The following is a 19,051-nucleotide window of genomic DNA, read 5'->3' as shown; positions in this document are numbered from 1 at the left end:
ATTAAAACAATATGAAATAAAATATATGTGATTACATTACAGTTACTAATTAAATACTTAACTACTGTGTGTGTGTGTGTGGATGTGGAATGTTCTAAGTACAGAAACATTAATAACTGTCTGTGACTACCTGTGGTTAAGAAAGCTGACGTGTTTTCATATAGTTTCACCATACTCAGTGCATGTCCTTACCTCCTGCCTGAAGGCCTTCCTGAAGCCCGTCATGGGGGTGGGTGCAAAGGCTCGCCCGGGAACACAGCTCACCACCACGGGCAGCCCCCCCGCACACGTCCCATTGGCCTTCACCAGCGGCGTCTGCTGTGTGCCCAGTTTACAGCTGGACAGGTGCGCCTCCGTGCCCGTGCAGTTCACCGCGTAGTCCCAGAACGTGGGCTTCCTCCTGCGCGCGAACATCCTGCACACAAGGGGGCGCGGATCAGTTAAACAAGAGCATATGTGTGAAGTTATGGAGGGTCATCTATGTTCATCTATCTTTGTTAGCCCTTAGCGACGAGGCTGTGCACATCTATCTCCAGTTCAGAGGTTTTGATGGAGCACTGTGATTAACCTCTGACCTCAGCCACATGTCTGCTCATGTACTGTACTCTCACTGAACATGTGACTTTATGAGGATACAGTTTATGAGGACACACTAGCACACATTATAGGTCAATTCAGTCTGTTATTGTGACGAAAAGGGTCCCAAAAAATAAGTCATGAGTGATTTTTGTCTGTTATTATAGTTTATATTTTGTCACTTGTGTGACAGGTGAGGCTGCTCAGTGTCACTACAAAACCAGCAACATAATGTAACTGCAGTTTGGAAAACAGGGTCAAAAGTCCTACACACTTCCTGTAAAGTGCCAGTGGAGTTTGGCTTAAAGAAGGGGTTCTCAAACTGTGGGTAAGGCTCCAAAAAAGGGACGCAGTGTTTCAGTGCAGTACAGTTTGCTTGTCTTATTTTAAGCTTAAAAACATTTATCAGATAAAATGGAGATAGATTTTTATGCTGTATATGTTCCCCAAATAACTGTAAAATACAAATAAATGACTAAAATAACAAAGATGGTCTTGATTTGGTCTTGAGGGGCCGTGATCTTGGTCTTGTCTTGGTCTTGACCTTTAAAAGTCTTGGTCTTGTTTCGGTCTTGGTCTTGTCTCAGTCTCGGGACCCTGTGGTCTCGGCCTGGTCTTGGTCTTGATGAGTGCGGTCTTCACTACAACAACATTCTATTTTTACTGCATGCGTGCGACAAAAACAAAATCACTTTCGCTATGAAGTTTTAACTCTTTGATACAACTGTAAAATTGAAGCTTACTTGTATTTCCTTCTTTTAAACTTGGTGGTTAAGTAACAGTGCAACAAAACAGCACCATATTCAGAGCTTTTATGCATCTAGGATATGTGTCTCTGCATGTTTCCACTTTCGATGCTTCGCTGCCTCTCTTCTGGTTCTCCATAATTTTTAAACTTTGTGCTAACAATGCCGGACGACAAAAGTTACAAATGTAACTACGGTTCTATGAATCCCAGATGACTACCAGAGGGCAGTGATGAAAGAACTGAACTAAGACCCATCTCTCCATTCTTAAGGAAAACTGGAGTACATGTAGAAAACCCCCAGAACAACATGGGAGAAGATGTAAACTCTAAACAGGCAGGCTCCACTCACAGCACGAGTCAAACCTGGGAACCTCTTGCTTATTTTTCCAACCACTGTTCTCTACGTTTTACACCAGAAAAGAGGAAATTCCAAATGGTACGACCTAATTCTTTATTCGTGAATTTCTGGGACAGGTTTAAGCCATACAACCACTAAAGAGAGAATAAAAGGAAAAGTTAAATGTGTAAATGATGCGGTATTGAGTGCAAGCCCAGCCTCCAGCCTTCCTAACCTCCACACGCTCAGATTTAAGACGCTGTGGACGTGTTGAGCCCAGTCAGGTCTATGCGTGATCGCTCCTGACCATAATGACACTCTGCACTCAAATAATCTGACCCAAACACAGCTGCATTTCCAATAACATTTCTGAAGAGTTATCCAAAACGTTTGACTCTAAATCGCACTTCATGGTTTGGGTTTGTTAATTCTCACTTGTACATTTCCGTCACCACTTTTACATCAACTTTGGGTTCAGTAAATTATGACGGTGGTAAGAATGTTCAGTTAATTACTATGGAAAATACATCAGTAGTCATTTGGAGTACTTTTAATCATAACCTTGAGTAGTTTATGTACAATAACTTCAAATAATGTATGTGTCTACAGAATACACAAAAGCATAAAGGGCTGGGGAAAAAATGACAAGTTCAAAAGATACATTTTTGGAAGTTGATTAAACAGTAGTGTCACAATACTAACATCCAGAGGTGGGGACTTGCAGGTCGTGACTTGGGCTCGAGTCAGACTTGAGTCACTATTTTTAGGACATGAGACTTGAGTTGATCAAATGGACTAAGATTTAGAACTCGATTTGAACTTGAAGATCAGTGACTTGGGGCTTGACTCGGTCTTGAAGCCTGTGACTTGAAGACTCGATTCTTCTCCTAAAAATATATATGTTTTGAGGAAATACTTTTCTCTTTACAGTTGATAAATGCAGTGTTTAATTTTATAGGAACAAACTGGAACATGTCCATCCATAAAAAATAATTTCTACAACTCTTATATAAATACTTCTATACAAATATACCATGACTTTTTATGTACAATTTAGTTTAAAATTCATATAAAGTGCAAAAATCTAAGTTCTTTGGTTTAAAGACTTGAAATGACTTGAAGCTCAAAGCAGATGATTTGGACTTGACTTGGACTTATGGGCCAGCAGTGTTGGGAAGGTGACTTTTCAAATGTATTCCCCTACAGATTACAGATTACATACTCCAAAATGTAGTTTGTAACGTAATCCATTAAATTACTTAAAGTGAGTAATGTAATCTGAATACTTTGGATTACTTGATTTGCTGTAGAGAAGCAAAGACTCAGATATCGTAACATAAGATGTTTTATCTGCTAAAAGAAAATAAAAGCCCAGACTTTACTGAACCAGATAAAAAATATTATTGATAGAAGACGAGGAGACACGTCCACACAGCAGGATTTAGTCCTGTTTTAATCCTGTTTTAGTCCTGGTTTACACCTGGTTTAGATCTAGTTTGGATCTAGTTTAGACCTGGTTTTAGTCTTGGTTTAGACCTGGTTTAGAGCTGGTTTAGTCTTGGTTTAATCTTGGTTTAGACCTGGGTTAGATCTAGTGTAGACCTAGTTTAGACCTGATTTATATCTAGTTTATACCTGGTTTAGACCTGGTTTAGACCTGGTTTAGATCTAGTTTAGACCTGGTTTATATCTAGTTTAGACCTAGTTTAGATCTAGTTTAGACCTGGTTTAGTCCTGGTTTTAGTCCTTATTTAGTCCTGGTTTAGCCCAAAATGTGAAAACGGGAAAATACCGCCATGTAATCCATTTATTTTAACAAAGTAATTGTAATGTAATTACATGGAATGGAATGGAAAATGGAAACAGTAACTGTAACTGAATACAGTTATTCATAATTTGTACTCTGATTACATAACTCCAGTACATGTAATCTGTTACTCCCCAACACTGTGGGCCAGTGACTCTAGACTCGACTTGGACTTGTCTGTATTTGACTTGGGACTTGACTCGGACTTGAGGTCAAAGACTGGAGAGTCATTTGAGGCTTGCAAAATAACGACTTGGTCCCACCTCTACTTACATTTAAAACTCGATTTCAGGACCATGATGACAATAAAGCTTTCCCTCAGTGGTCCAGTAGATTCCACAGGAGTATACTAGTCTATGTGCTCTTATACTTGTTCTGATTCAGCTCAAGATCATTCTAAAGATATTCAGGTATTGATTCCTGCTCAAATAAGTATCTACTTTCGATACTAGTTTTAGCATCGAAAAGTAAAGGTTCTTTATTACATAAAACAGATTTTTGTGAGCTTTTAGTCATGTTATAATGTTAGTGATGAGGAAACTACATTAGAACAGATCAGAAAACAATATGGGCCTTTTAAAAGTTTCACTGTGTAACTTTTCTGGCAGAGGGTTCACTTCACTACCTGTTATTGTTCAGGTTTGTGGAGAGGCGAGTCTGTTCAGTGTATTGTTGGGCAAAAAACACCTGAAATACAATGCTTAAAAGATCTTATGTGACGTATCTTCTACCAGTAAAGTCATTTATTCATTTTATGTGTTTTCTAATAATTTGTCACATTGTACTTTCGTTATGCAGATTTTACAGCTCATTAAGTTTTATTATTCATATTATGGGCCTATTGTTGGGCCATGGGTGGAGTACACACTGGATAATAGCCATTTAGTCACAGTGGTCTCTGTAGTATTTGATTAAAACCAGATTTTGTTTTCCTGTGTACAATTTGTGGTTAACATGTTGGGCCGATATCCTGCTTAAAGATGTATTGTGTAACTTTTCTGGCGGAGGGTCAATCAAATGCTGGAGATGTTGGAGATGTTATTGCTTTGTCTGGAATGTTTATGGTATTAAACCTTTCTATCTTCACGGAGACCAAACCAGACCAAGTTACAGGTCGGATCAGTCAGAACGTGTTTTTCAAAGTATTTTTGAGTTATAAAACCACCTGGAATACTGGCCACGTTACATTCTCCTTCGATTTTACATGGAAATAATAATTCCAAATTGAGGTTTTACATGGAAAACACGTTAAATCACCTTTATTTTCAACGTCTGGGGGTGGGGGAGAGTTCTGATTGGACAGAGACATGAACTTATTTACATTAGAAAGAAAACACACACTTCAGCTGCTAAAGGCTTTTCTGTCATCTCGGTTTATCGTTACGCCTCGGACACAAACACGATCCAAACTTTTCCTGCAGTGGTTCTGATAATAATTTCGCAGCAGCTGGAGGATTCTCTCATCACGCTTTACGTCTGTCAGCTGAAGAGGAGAAGGGAAGAGTGTTGGAGAAGGAGGAAGAAGACAAACTGAGTCAACGGCTGCTCTACCTCAGCCCACTCCCACATCCCGCTCACAAATCCAAAGAGACGTGGAGGAAAGTCCGAAGCCAGGACTGGTGGAGCTGGATCGTCTGGGTCGCGTCAGAAGGGCGACTCAACGAGCATTGACCGTATTTTCCGGGATATTAGTCGCTCTGGATTATAAGGAGCACTGTCATTAAATGGTCTATTTTCAAACTTTTTTCACAAATAAACCGCACCGGACTTTAAACGGAACACAACAGTTAGATGGGTCAGTGGGACTTTGTTTGGCCATGATGATGCATACCTCGATACAGTGAGCTTACGATATGATACAATATATTTCAAATTGATTCGATACGGTTCAATAAAACACAGTAGCAGGCTTCATCTACATCCATCTGGACGCTGTGTTTACTGTTGTGCTGTTCCACAAAAGGAACACAGACAGGTGCTTGAGTTTGACGTCATGGCTTCACAGCTCACAGCTGATTGGCCGGTGCGCTGTCTACAACTTCTGGGGTTCTTATAAACTGTCTAAAGCAGGGGTGTCCAAACTTTTTTCATCAAGGGCCATATCTTGAAACACAGATGAAGCAGAGGGCTGATCGAGGACCATAGACTGATGCTCAGTACAGTGAATAATTGAAATATGTGCAGGTTTAACACATTAGAATGAGCCATCAGTCTTTATTCCTGCTAAGATCCTTAAAACCAGACACAAAATACTAAATATTGGCATTATCAAGGCAGATTGTCAAAAAACTTGCAGTAAAAAGTACATTTTTCATTGATGCAAGGTAATTTGGGCCAATGCTCCTGGAAGCCTGAGGGCCAAAAAAAAATTGTTAGAGGGTCGCATTTGGCCCACAGGCCATAGTTTGGACATGCCTGGTCTAAAGTATTTTGATTCCTGAGTCGCTGGAAAGAAATATAATTGGGTGAAGGCACTAGGTGGTGCCAGACTGGCTATCTGTGTACATCAGGGGGTGCTAATGGTAATTTCATTGTTTGTTTACTTCATTCAAGGACAACAAATGAGTGGTGGAAGGTAACAAAGTAAAAGTAGTAAAATACTTAAGTACTTAAGTTAACTTAAAATGTTATGTGTATTTTATTTACTGTATTTTCTGCACTATTTGTCGCTCTGGATTATAAGGCGCACTGTCATTAAATGGTCCATTTTCAAACTTTTTTCACAAATAAACCGCACCAGACTTTAAAGGAAACACAACAGTGTGATGGGTGAGTGGTTTTGTTTGTTTGTTCGTTCACGGTGACTCTGGGCTTTGTTCAGTTGTGGCGTGTAGGGAGGGTGCTGTCTGGAAAATGATTCTGAATCATTTTCATTAGGAATTAAGTGTTTCCATGGTCTTTTTGAAGCAGAATTAATTTTAGTTCAGAATTAAATTATTTTTATTCAGAATTAAATCTCTCATGTAAACGTGGCGACTGTGGATCATGCGGACAGTGCAATCATATAGCTACAGAAACAAGTAGGTGACGAACTGCCAACTAGAAAGTTACATCATACTGCGTCTTTAACTGACTTTTATAACCATTATAATCGTATCTTCTTCAAAAACTGGAGTGTTTTGTTTCAGTTGTGCAAGTCTCAGTAATCCTTCACATGTAGACTCCTCTGCTCTAGGCCACCCTGGCGGATTGTAATCCATGTAGTTCTAGATATCTATATTCTAGAGTACTCGAAATTGCCCTCTCAAATTGCAGTTTAGCTCTTTTTTGACCGAGCCCTGGGGTTTGAACATGGCTGCCAGTTAGAATGAATGGGCTGAGCTCCGTGGTGCCCTGTCATTGCCCAGTTTGGAACCTTACCCGATTTGCCCAAACCCGTTTTACTCAGACGCCAAACTTTGCGAGAATAAAAATATGTCTATGTCATGTTTTATAAAAGGTACACTGTGTAACTTTTTGATTAGGGGTCTGTCACCTGCTTGTTTCTATGGAAAGGCCATTGCTCTGCCTGGAATGTTCCACAGTATGAAACAGCTTACTTGACATTTATTCAATTGCAGGTGGTTTTACAGCTCAAAATACCTACTAAAACAGCATTCTGACTGTGAGCGCGGTCGCCTCTCCACAGATCTGACCTGTAACTTGGTTTGATTACCTGATTTAGCATCGTTTTCAATCTGAACACGCTCAGATATGGCACAAGCGCTGAAATTGCAACAGTAACCAAACTTAGGACCAATGTCATTTTAGAGATTTGTTTGGTCAGATGTACTCTTTTTTCCCATTAAAGTTTATTGCTCATTTGGACCAAACACCAGGGACTCTTTTTGAACATGGTGGCGAATTTTTTGATCCAATGTGGCTGACTTCCTATTCGTCATAGAGGCATGCTCCGATTCATCTTTTGGCTTGTCTCATTGTTCTCTATCACTGTCCTGAATTTTGTTTCCGCGCTCCGAAATATGCTTTTCAGCTGCCCATAGAGTTTCAGTTTTTGCAATTTCCAGAGGGCACTGCTGAGTGGGTCACTTTGGGCAATGTCGTGATGAGTGGGGTCACTTTGGGCAATGTCGTGATGCCCATTTTATCAAATTTTTCACCAGACCGGTCAATCTGATACCCAGTTTGGGAACTTTTTGTCAACATTCAGGCCCTGAAAATCACAACCGTTTGCAAAATAAAAATGTTTGAAAATAATAAAAAGAAACTGAGGAAGAACAATACCCCTCACCAGTAACAAAGTCAACGGCGAGGAGTATTGGGATATTGCCAATAAACAATCTACAGTTACTATGTTACTGGCTCAGGTCAATAATAACAAAACATGAAAAAATCCTCAAGGCAATGAACTTTATCACTAAGCCATCTTCTTGTAAGAGACTTCTTTCCAGCAGCCAATAGTATATTATAAATATATTTTACCTTATACCAAGGTAAAGTGTCTCAAAGTTGTGCAGTAAAGTAATAGAGAGAACTTCTTCAATACTGCTCCAAACTGTAAAAGTTCTGGGCATTCCCAAAAAATGTGATAATGGGTCATATGTACTCTTGGAATATAAACTGTTTTACTGATAAATACTTGCTCAAAGTCTGTGAAAATAAACGTTAGAAAACAGAGTGGAGTGCAGCAAAGTCTGACTTCATAAGCAAAACAGCTAACTTTTCAATTACTGCTGTAGGAAGTAAAATAGACTCTTATGAGCTTTAAGCTGTGTTACAATGTTGTTACTTCATCAAAAACAGACCTGGAATTGTGTTTTATTTCATGCACAATCATTTAAGCAACCCTGCATTATTAGTCTGTCTACATCTCCAAAGCTCAAAACGCTCTGTTCCACCTTGTGATGTCATGAAGTGGTCTTTTTTAAGTTCTCAGCAACGTTTTATCTTTAATTCAGCAGAGATTCAGCAATTCCAGAGCTGAAATTATCCAAATGATTCTACTGAAGATGCATGGAGTTTAAAAACGCAGTGCAGCCTAAATGTGCAGGGTTTGTGTGTTAAACGTGTGAATGAAAAAAAACACAACTCCTAATATGTTTGTGATGAAGAAACAACTTTATAACTTAGACACATCAGAAAATAGTGTAATATGGGCCCTTTAAGAAGAGCAATAAATGTGGCCAGAGCATCAGAACATATAATAAAAATGTTTAAAAGAGTTTAAATGGTTAAATTGGGTTTGTTTGAGCAAACCAATCTGTGTTTTGGTGTTTCAACTGGTCAAAAATACCTTGAAAAACCTGTATTCTACTGTGACTGGGCTCGTCTCTGATATAATGACCTTAAACTGTAAACTTTTGTGTTACTGACTTGTATACTCTGGCGTTGTACTTCCTCTCCCCTGGGAAACCGAACATGCCACAGATCACACGGCTGTTGTGTTGAGTCCACTCAGCGTCGCAGATCTGCTTCCAGCGGCCGCCATCTTTGACCTCCACGTAACCCTCGGTGACGGGCACCCTCTTCCTGTAGGACGACAGGATGGCTCGGATACGCACGTCCTCCACCTGGATGTCAAGGCTCTGCGGAGAATACAAAGACCTTTACTGTAAACTGGGACTTAAAGTACATATGACAGGTGATCATTCTCAAATTTGTATAATATAAATAATAGTTCTACACCAATTAAGAAGCAATTTGTGAAGAAAAGTTGAAAAAGTTGAAGTAAAGAGTTCTATTTTAGAGTGTTCCATACTGCTGACTAGCCAGGCTGGTGCCACCTAGTGCCTTCACTCTATTTCATTTCTCTCAAGCGACTAGGTCAGAAATCAGAATACACTAGACAGTTTGCAAGAACCCTGGAAGTTGTAGACCATGCACCGGCCAATCAGCTGTGAGCTGTGAAGCCACGACGTCAAACTCGTCGCGTTTGTCTGTGTTCCTTTTGTGGAACAACACAACAGTAAACAAAGTGTCGAGATGGATGTAGACAAAGACAGACATTCTGTGTTGGCAACGATTCTTAAGATCGAGGATTTAAAGCCAGAACACAGAGAATGTTTGGCGAGTTAAAAGTGTCCGTGTCATGTTTCAATCTCAGAATTACTCTGAAGCATGTCACAGTCTATTTGAGCGAAGTGGTGTGTTGGCCACAACCAACCTGAGTTGCGATAGCAGACTGCATACGCTCTCCTCCTTTGGACTTCCTTTGTCAAATACAAACTTTGCATTTTTTATTGCACCTTTAATTCACAAGTTCACCTCGCAGAAACAAAAATGATGGTTGACAGACATGTTCACTCTCTGCTTTGTTTGCTGCTGTGCTGGTAATTACTTGGACACCGTAGAGTGTTCCGGGGCATTACATACATCACCATCAAATAGCAGCGATTGGTTAAATAAAAAAAGTACCCGCCTACCGTCGAGTGAACAAATGCTAATGGTCAGATGGTCTAAAGATCAGACGGTTTCCACAAATTGAAACTGCCTGATGAATCAGGCTAACTGCTGACATCACACTGGGAGAAGTCTGTTTGACAAATGAAATAAAAATGTAAACCTAAAAAAATGGCCAAATTGGGGGAAAAAAAATATCTTTAGTAATATCTTAAATAAATACATGTGTTTTTTGTGAAGTAGTCTAACCTGTCATAGGCAGTTATCTACTGTATTTTCCGGGCTATTAGGCCTCTGGATTATATGGCGCACTGTCATTAAATGGTCTATTTTTGAACTTTTTTCACAAATAAACCACACTGGATTTTAAACGAAACACAACAGTTGGATGGGTCAGTCAGACATGGTTGTTTTTTGATGTGGTTAGAAGCTCAAGAGCACGTCTAATAGCCTGGAAAATACGGTACCTAAACTCTGCTCACAACCATATTTCAAACAGAAGAGTAGAACAGAATAATGAGTTCACGTGGTCCTTATTTCTAACTTTATCCTACACAAATCCAAAGCATTTACTTGAGGCTATAGAACCTATATAGTAAAAACAATAACAAACTTCTACTTTTGAAACACAGACTCTCATGAGCACTGTGAGCCTGTAGTTTTGCGAATGTAACCTTCAGACTCCACGAGGAAACTCTACTCTTCAACAAAACCCCAAATTCCTGCCCTTTTCACAAAATGTCAACAGTTCAGTGTGAATTACAAACAGATGCTAAGAGTGAGCTTCAGCATCTGCAGCTCACATACGGCTAATATGAGGCCAGTGTGAACGAAGGGCCCCGTCTCATTTGCACAGCTCAAACTTTGGCCACTTTCTACAGCCTCCCTCAGCTTGGACCAAAATATTCAACAACTACTTTTATATCAAGTTTTCTCAAGGCTTTGTGGGTAATAAGGGATTTCTCCTGTGGTAAATTCTGGGCTCACAGAAATAGGCATGAACTGGATGATTCAATGAAGCAACTACTGCTGATTTACAGTAAAAAAAATAAAAGAGAAGGCCATGTTCTAGTGTTTGAGTTAAGATTATTAGTTTAAGATTAGTTAAGATTAGTTATTTTTATCAAAATACAGGTTTAGGTTTGCAGAATTACACTGGACTGGATATTAACTGCTTATGAAGTGAAATCATAGACTGTATAATAAGTGGATTAAGTGAGTTTGACGTCACCCACAGTGTTCAGCTCCACTTCAATGAAGCTCGTGATTCTCACGGTAACAGGAGCAGATTTGGAGCCAGGCTCCTTATGAATTATTATGAATTTAGAAATAGGAATTAAGATTTTTTGAAACTAAAAAATCAGCAAAATAAAAACAGCGGATCATGTAGAGAGGGTTATTACAAACAATTTAAGACCAACATAACAAGGCTCACGGGAGCAGTCACAGAGAGAGGGACCCCAGAGTCAGAAGGAAGAGCTGCATGGGAACTTCCTGTTTGGAACATGATGACTGGCACGTTAGCTATGTCCATTTATATATTTATATATACAGTCTGAGTGAAAGTGTACTTGCCTGTATGCATGGTTATTCAGCCATTAGTTATAATGTGACTAAAAGCATATACAGGGCTTGACATTAAGCATTTACAAGTACTTGCCCGGGCAAGTGGCTATAATTTTTTTACTTGTCCGACACCCAGACTTACTTGCCCGGAAAAACAAAATGGTGCTCAGTTAATTATATAATTTTAAACATGTGCACAGGCTAGTGTCGTAGTACTCTAGACCTTTTTTTAGGGCCTGGCTCAGCACAACATGCTCCTGGGGCAGATCTGTGTCGATTGATTGATTGATAGCATTTATATAGCGTTTTTCAAGATACCCAAAGCGCTTTACAGTTCATTATTCATTCACTTCACACTCAGTGGTGGTAAACTACTACTGTAGCCACAGCTGCCCTGGGGCAGACTGACGGAAGCGAGGCTGCCAATCTGAGCCATCAGCCCCTCCGACCACCACCATCACTCACACTCACACCTCTTTCATACTAGGCAATGCAGGTGAAGTGTCTTGTCTAAGGACACAACGACCCACTGTGGCACCTGGAATTCCTAGCGGTTTCCCATTCAAGTACTACCCAGGCCCAGCCTGCTTAGCTTCTGAGATCTGACGGGATCAGGCTTTTACAAGCCGGTATGGCCACAGTGTCCTGTGAAAGAGCCCATGTCCAGAAATACTGTTAATTAGTGCTTTAAAATTTGCTTTTGAAATCCTCGCGTTTGCCCTGGTCAGCCTGTACAGAAGGTGAATACAAGTGTGTTCAGCTGTTAGGGCCTGGCTTGACTGCACGTACATTTCGCTCTATGCGAGCGTAAAAACTGCAACTTTTGGACGTTTAACTTTTAGAATGCATGGAAAGTGAATGAGGACGGCTTCACTGCAGGTGCTAGACGCACGTATGGAGCAACGTGTCCTGCACGCGTAGATTTCAGAAAATAGGATCCATCCTATTTTTTTGACACTCTACACGTATCCCCATCAAAAATACACAGAGCATGAATCTTTGGTTGTATTTGTGCCTTTACCGTCAGGACAACGTGCTCCTGGGGCAGATCTGTGTCATGTAAAAGGGCCCAGGTCCAGGAAAGACTGTTAATAAGAGCTTTAAAAATTTACTTTTTTAAATCATGGCTTTTGCCGTGGTCAGCCTGTACAGAAGGTAAATACAAGTGTGTTCAGCTGTTAGTTTAACTGTAGACCTGATACAAGCGGCTAAACGCGCCCAGTCAAATTTGATCGTCTTTCTCATTGAGAAACACAGAGTCAGAGCTGCGCGTGTACTTCCTGCTGCAAGCTGCCGGTAGAACCGCCTTTGCGTTGACGCACGGCTGTGGTTTCGCGAGGTTACACGAGTTACTGGTCTCGTCTCGGACTCGACCACGTTTGGACTCGGTCTTGAAGGCGCTTGGACTCGGTCTTGTCTCGGACTCGAGGTCTGACTTTAGACAGGTGCGATCATATTTCATTACGGCCACTGCTCTCAGCAATAAACTTGTACCGGTGTGCGGGGGCGTGCGGGGTGTCTCGCTGCAGCCTGTGCGTTTGTGTGGAGCGCCCCCAGCGCGCGTGCCTTGTCCGCAACAGCGTGTACCTCTCGTACCAGAATGTATCACAGGGCAGGATAAACTTTTTAAAACATTCTACCTGCCCATCTGCCTCACGTCATCTGCTCCTTCTTTTCGCGCTCTCGCTCCTCCCTGCATATAGCACAAACGGGCTCCCTCTTCAATGCCCACAGATTAGAAAAATAATACTAAAACGAATCCAAATTTATGTTACATTGTTGGCACAAAGCAGCACTACTGCTACATGTGGTTGAAGGTTTGCCTAATAAAAGTGCTCAAAATGCATCTATGTTTGTCACGACATGCGTTTGGTAAATGTGGTAAATCCCACTGCAAAACCAGCAAGTGAATGTAACTCCAGTTAGAAACTTGACAAAACGGGTTTAAAAATCCTACCCACTGCATTCACTTTGAAGCAGTTTTGTGTAAAATACCAATGGAAGTTTTCTTAAAGAAAGGGTTCTCAAACTGTGGGTGAGAGTCTAAAAAAGGGCAGTGTTCAGTACAGTACAGTTTGCTTGTCTTAATTTAATCTTAAATTAACATTTATCAGATAAAATGGAGATAGATTTCTAAAAACATTGATATATATGTGCCAAAATAACTGTAAAATCCAAATAAATGTCAAAAATGACAAAGATGGTCATGATTTGGTCTCGATGGGCTGTGGTCTTGGTCTCGACCCTCAGAGGTCTTGGTCTTGTCCTGGTCTCAGGACCCTGAGGTCTCGGACAGGTCTTGGCCTCAGTTAACGCAGTCTTGACTAGAACTCTAGCACAGGCATATAAAAACTTTTTTTCATATGAATACCAACATAACATGACCACAATGACTAAATGGTTTGAGAGAGTGGGGCAGAATCTCAAATATATAAAACAAGTTTAAATCATTTCATACTACATGAAAACGATTATCATTGGTCTTCTCATTAAATTGTTCTCTCTTGTATCCACTCAGAGATCTAAGAGTGCCTCAACGTGTCTCAGGTTGTCAGACCCATATGGGCAGGTGACAACTAGAACTAATGTGATTATAGATAAATATGACAGAACATTCTATAGTCCTGGTTGCTGTCATCTGGGACCAATGCTGGGACCAATGAGCAAGTTAATCTGAACTGTGATACATATTGCCTTTTGCAGTGTAACATTTTGTAATGCAGTATTGTCCCTCATATGTAATGGAGTTACACTACTTTGCATTACATCTGATTTACTTTCTGTATGTTTAAAGTTAATTTTGGCTTCATGAGCTTCACAAATATATAGCCTTATAAGTCCTTCCCTTGGACCCTCGCCCACAGGTTAAGAAACCGACTTTCACTTGCACATTTCACATTCCAAATATTTTAGTGCCAGTACACCATAGAACTGGACTTGCTTCGAGCCTATAGTCTGCGCAGATAGTGTTGGGTATCGAAACTCTGTTTCAAGTAGGCATCGACCGAAAAGGCCCGGTAAAGTACTGGTAAGTACAAAAAAACTGGTATTAAAAAAACAAAAGTTCGCTCGGTGCCCACTTTCGGTCCCTTTCATTAAATGCCCGCGTCAATAAGCCAACACACACTTTAATTTCACTTCAATTTATCAGTAGTGCAGGTGTTCACGCGTCAGTACTGCGCTCTGCGCAAATGTACTGCACAAACAGCGCTCATGTTTAACATGTTGAGCATGTCCTACATGTGTCTTAACTAAGTGCAGTGTGTCTTTTACCGGTAAAACAGATGAGCTGAAGAAACAAGGTGCAGCGTGAAACTTGTATCCACCCGAAAACACCCAGTCTCCAGTGCGGGGCGTTTATAGAGTCTCAAAGCCAAAGTGCGTAATAATAAATCCACAGCCTGCAGTGTCCGCGTCAAATTTAAGCCAAACATAATATTAACCAAAACTCCGCAAAAACCCTGCTCCTCATTGGTAAATATATCCAGCGTGGAGCGCGTGTGCGTAAAGATGTATCCAAACGAATCTGCCTAAAGTTCTCCATAATTCTCCTCCGTCCTCCTCCGAGTAGCAAAAGCGTAAAGTTATTAATCAAAGTAAGAGCACATGCTCCATGCGCTGCCTTTTATATAAAGTGCAGAAAACGAGAAACAAAAGCGAAACTTAAGCGCAGGTCAGTCTTCGTGACAATCAGTTGTGTGTTTATTTGCGTGCGCATTTGGAGTTATACCTGAACCGTGTATAGTAGCCTACTCTGTTTTAAAATATGAATTAACATAGATATAAAGTTATTCAATGACTGAAAAGTATTTTCTTAATAATATTGGCCATTAATTTGCATAAAAACATAAATTGTAACTATACCCTTTGCGCACTTATAAAGAAAAACAACTACATATCTCGGTCCTCTACTGTGGAGTTAGTTTGGACTGCTTAAATTTAGGTCCTTGTTCGCGCTTCTCGTCGTTGCGTAATAGGTTAAGAAAACACGGGATTACGCGCGTGGCACTGGAGCGACGCACTGGAGGCGCACAGGTAGGACTGTTCTCTATGAATGGATCTCAGTACGATGTGGGAGTGTGGCACGTACAGGGCTCCATGAGGACTGAAGTAGAGAAGCGGGTTTAATGTCACGCGGCGTGGTCCTCCGGTGACACACGCCCCGCTCACAGAGCGCACGTATCGCTTGGAGACGCCCCGGTACCGTCCCAGTGAATGTTATTCCCAAAAGCACGGGCTATAATAATAACCTATGCATTTTAACTAATTACTGAGATTAGTGAGTAGGCTTGATAAATATATGGCAATTTTTTGGAGTTGGGTTTAGCCCTGAGTTCGCTTTCATTCCGACGCGTCATGAAGTTTCCTACATATGTGAGATGTGACGGTAGAATGTGACGGTAGAATGAGAGACAAAACAAAAGGGGTGGAGTGGCGCGGTCCGCACTAAGGGACATTTTTGATTGACTGGGCAAAGATTTGTGGTGCAGGAGGCGCGTAATACTACGTCCGTTTTATTTAAGATGCCTACAGTCAGTGGGAAAGACAAAACATTGACTGTGATGCGCACAGCAGCGCGCATGAAGTGAGCACTTGTCACCGCGGCCGTTTTTCGTGGCAGTTCAAAAGGTTGGACTTATCTGTTCCTTTCACGGAAATGAAAAAAAATGCTTATGAACGGACAACCCGTCGCTTTGTTTATCAACCAAATAAATAGTTATTACTGGGGGACTAGATTTGTGTCGCTTTATTTTCACTTGCCCGCTCGGCAACTAGGCAGAGGAGAGTACTGCCCGGACAAAAGTTTTAGTTGCCCCGGACCAGCGGACAACCGTTAATGTCGAGCCCAGATATAATTCTTCTACTTAAGAACAGTTATTAATAGGAAGACAAGAGTTAATGCTGAATGTTTGTAAAAGATGGACTTGTTGGGTAAAGTAACCAAAACTTTACTCAGTACTAGTCTTGGTCTCAAGACCGGCTCGAGACTGCTTTTTTTACAGTCTTGGTCTCATCTCAGACTCGATCGCATTTGGTCTTGTCTTGGTCTTGAAGGCATTTGGACTCGGTCTTGTCTCGGTCTTGAAGGCATTTGGACTCGTCTTGTCTCGGTCTTGAAGGCATTTGGACTCGGTCTTGTCTCGGTCTTGAAGGCATTTGGACTCGGTCTTGTCTCGGTCTTTAAGGCATTTGGACTCGGTCTTGTCTCGGTCTTGAAGGCATTTGGTCTCGGTCTTGTCTCGGTCTTGAAGGCATTTGGACTCGGTCTTGTCTCGGTCTTGAAGGCATTTGGACTCGGTCTTGTCTCGGTCTTGAAGGCATTTGGACTCGGTCTTTCTCGTCTTGAAGGCATTTGGACTCGGTCTTGTCTCGGTCTTGAAGGCATTTGGACTCGGTCTTGTCTCGGTCTTGGACTCGGTCTGTCTCGGTCGATTTGGACTCGGTCTTGTCTCGGTCTTGAAGGCATTTGGACTCGGTCTTGTCTCGGTCTTGAAGGCATTTGGACTCGGTCTTGTCTCGGTCTTGAAGGCATTTGGACTCGGTCTTGTCTCGGTCTTGAAGGCATTTGGACTCGGTCTTGTCACAGACTCGAGGTCTGACACTTGACGGGTGTGATCATATTTCATTAGGGCCTTTACGGCTGCTCAATATCACTGCAAAACCAGTAAGAGAATGTAACTGCAAATGTAATGAATTTGAAAAAACCCACTTGATTCACTTTGAAGTTGTTTTGTGTAAAGTGCCAGTGGAAGTTCTCTTAAAGAAGGGTTTCTCAAACTGTGGGTGAAGGTCCAAAATCGGGGCGCAGAGAGTTTCAGTGCAGTGCAGTTTGCTTGGCTTATTTTAAGCCTAAATGAACATTAACCAGATCAAATGGAAATGGATTCATAAAAACATTGATGTAAATGTGCCAAAATAACAAAAGTAAAATACAAATACATGTAGGAAATGACAAAGATGGTCTTGATTTGGCCTCAATGGATCATGATCTTGGTCTTGTCTCAGTCTTGGGATCCTGTGGTCTTGGACTGGTCTTGGTCTCGATTGACTACAACACAACTCAAATGTAAAAGTACTGTAGTAATAGTAAATCAGTGCTGTGTTGTTACTACTACCAACCACTCCCTGGAAACATAGTGTTAGGTTTGGCAAATGTATTTAGACTACATGAAGATTAAATATACCTACAACAATGGATGATGGATGAATGGATGATGAATTGATAGATAAATGATGAATGGATAGATAAATGATGAATGGATGGATGAATGGATGGATGAATGATGCATGAATGGATGGATAAATGGATGGATGAATAGATGGATGGATGAATGGATAGATGAATGGATAGGTGAATGGATGCTGGATGGATGAATGGATGAATGAATGGATAAATGCATGGATGAATGAATGAACGGGTGAATGGATGATGAATGAATGGCTAAATGGATGGATGGATGAATGGATAGATAAATGGATGAATGGATGGATGAATAGATGGATGAATGATGAATGGATGGATGAATGGATGTTGGCTGGATGCTGGATGGATGAATGGATAAATGCATGGATGGATGAATGGATAGATAAATGGATGAATGGATGTATGGATGAATGCATGATGAATGGATGTATGGATGAATGGATAAATGGATGTTGGATGGATGAATGGATGTTGGATGGATGAATGGATGTTGGATGGATGAATGGATGTTGGATGGATGAATGGACGGATGATGATGACGATGACGATGATGAATTTAACACTAAATACATGAGTTGGATTCGTTTAAAAACACGTACGAGTGCTACGTGTGCTACTTGTTGTTTTGAAATAAAATGACTAAATGTTTCAAACGCGTTCTGCACAAGGGACCTCGGAGTAAGTGCCCGTGAAGGAGTTGAAGGACTTTGCACAAGCAGCTCACGTGTTCCATTGTGCAAGGCTCAGCTGGAGCTCCACAGATGGTCCGGCGGCCTGTCATTATCCACTCCAAACACATTTTAATAATCAGTGTAGAGGTTTTATAATCACCAGGATGTCTGTCTGCAGGGAACGAGACTACAAACCCGCCTCTGCCCTCTCATGGACTTTTTTTAAACCCAACTCACCACATAAATGACTTCATACCGGCTGTAAATGTAGAGCTGTAGGTCTGCTGCTGTGAAAGGAGCTATCAAAGTACACGGAAACACTGAGCTGAAGGAAAAGGAAAAGGTCAAGTAAGGACACTTGTTCAAATAATGTTAAATGTTATTAAAAATCTACATTGAACGCTTTTTGGAAGGGCAACGTTTCTCTTGGTGTACAATAAAAACAGCTCAGAGCTGCACCTACACAAGCTGCGTTCAGAATAAACGAACGAAAAATACTCAACAGATGCAACATTTCAAACTCTCACATTCACTGGAGCGATAAATACAAAGAGAAGTGAGTCTTTAAAAACAAAAAACATCAACTTACTACTACTACTACTACTACTACTACTACTACTACTACTACTACTACTACTACTGTAAATACTACTACTACAGGTACTACTACTACTGCAAATACTACTACTACTACTACTACTGTAAATACTACTCCTACAGGTACTACTACTACTACTGCAAATACTACTACTACTACTACTACTACTACTGCAAATACTACTACTAAATACTACTACTACTA

General features: G+C 40.9%; 1 protein-coding gene and 1 pseudogene across 1 annotated transcript in view; both read right to left on the bottom strand.

Annotated features, from left to right (window-relative positions):
* Positions 1-19,051, bottom strand: part of loxl2b (lysyl oxidase-like 2b) — a 105,037-nt gene that overhangs the window by 44,271 nt on the left and 41,715 nt on the right. The window contains exons 4-5 of the mRNA XM_055161895.1: positions 8,782-8,993; positions 193-415 (exon numbers count right to left, since the gene is read on the bottom strand). Coding sequence (XP_055017870.1) covers positions 193-415; positions 8,782-8,993 — 435 coding nt within the window. The remainder of the gene's footprint in view (positions 1-192; positions 416-8,781; positions 8,994-19,051) is intronic.
* Positions 11,900-12,016, bottom strand: LOC129411381 (5S ribosomal RNA; annotated as a pseudogene).

The sequence above is a fragment of the Boleophthalmus pectinirostris genome, unplaced genomic scaffold (assembly GCF_026225935.1).
Source record: "Boleophthalmus pectinirostris isolate CB_2022bp ecotype Guang Dong unplaced genomic scaffold, ASM2622593v1 HiC_scaffold_4, whole genome shotgun sequence".
NCBI classification, from domain to species: Eukaryota; Metazoa; Chordata; class Actinopteri; order Gobiiformes; family Gobiidae; genus Boleophthalmus; species Boleophthalmus pectinirostris.
Note: the sequence above shows the minus strand (reverse complement) of the source record. Positions and strands in the feature narration are given on the sequence as shown.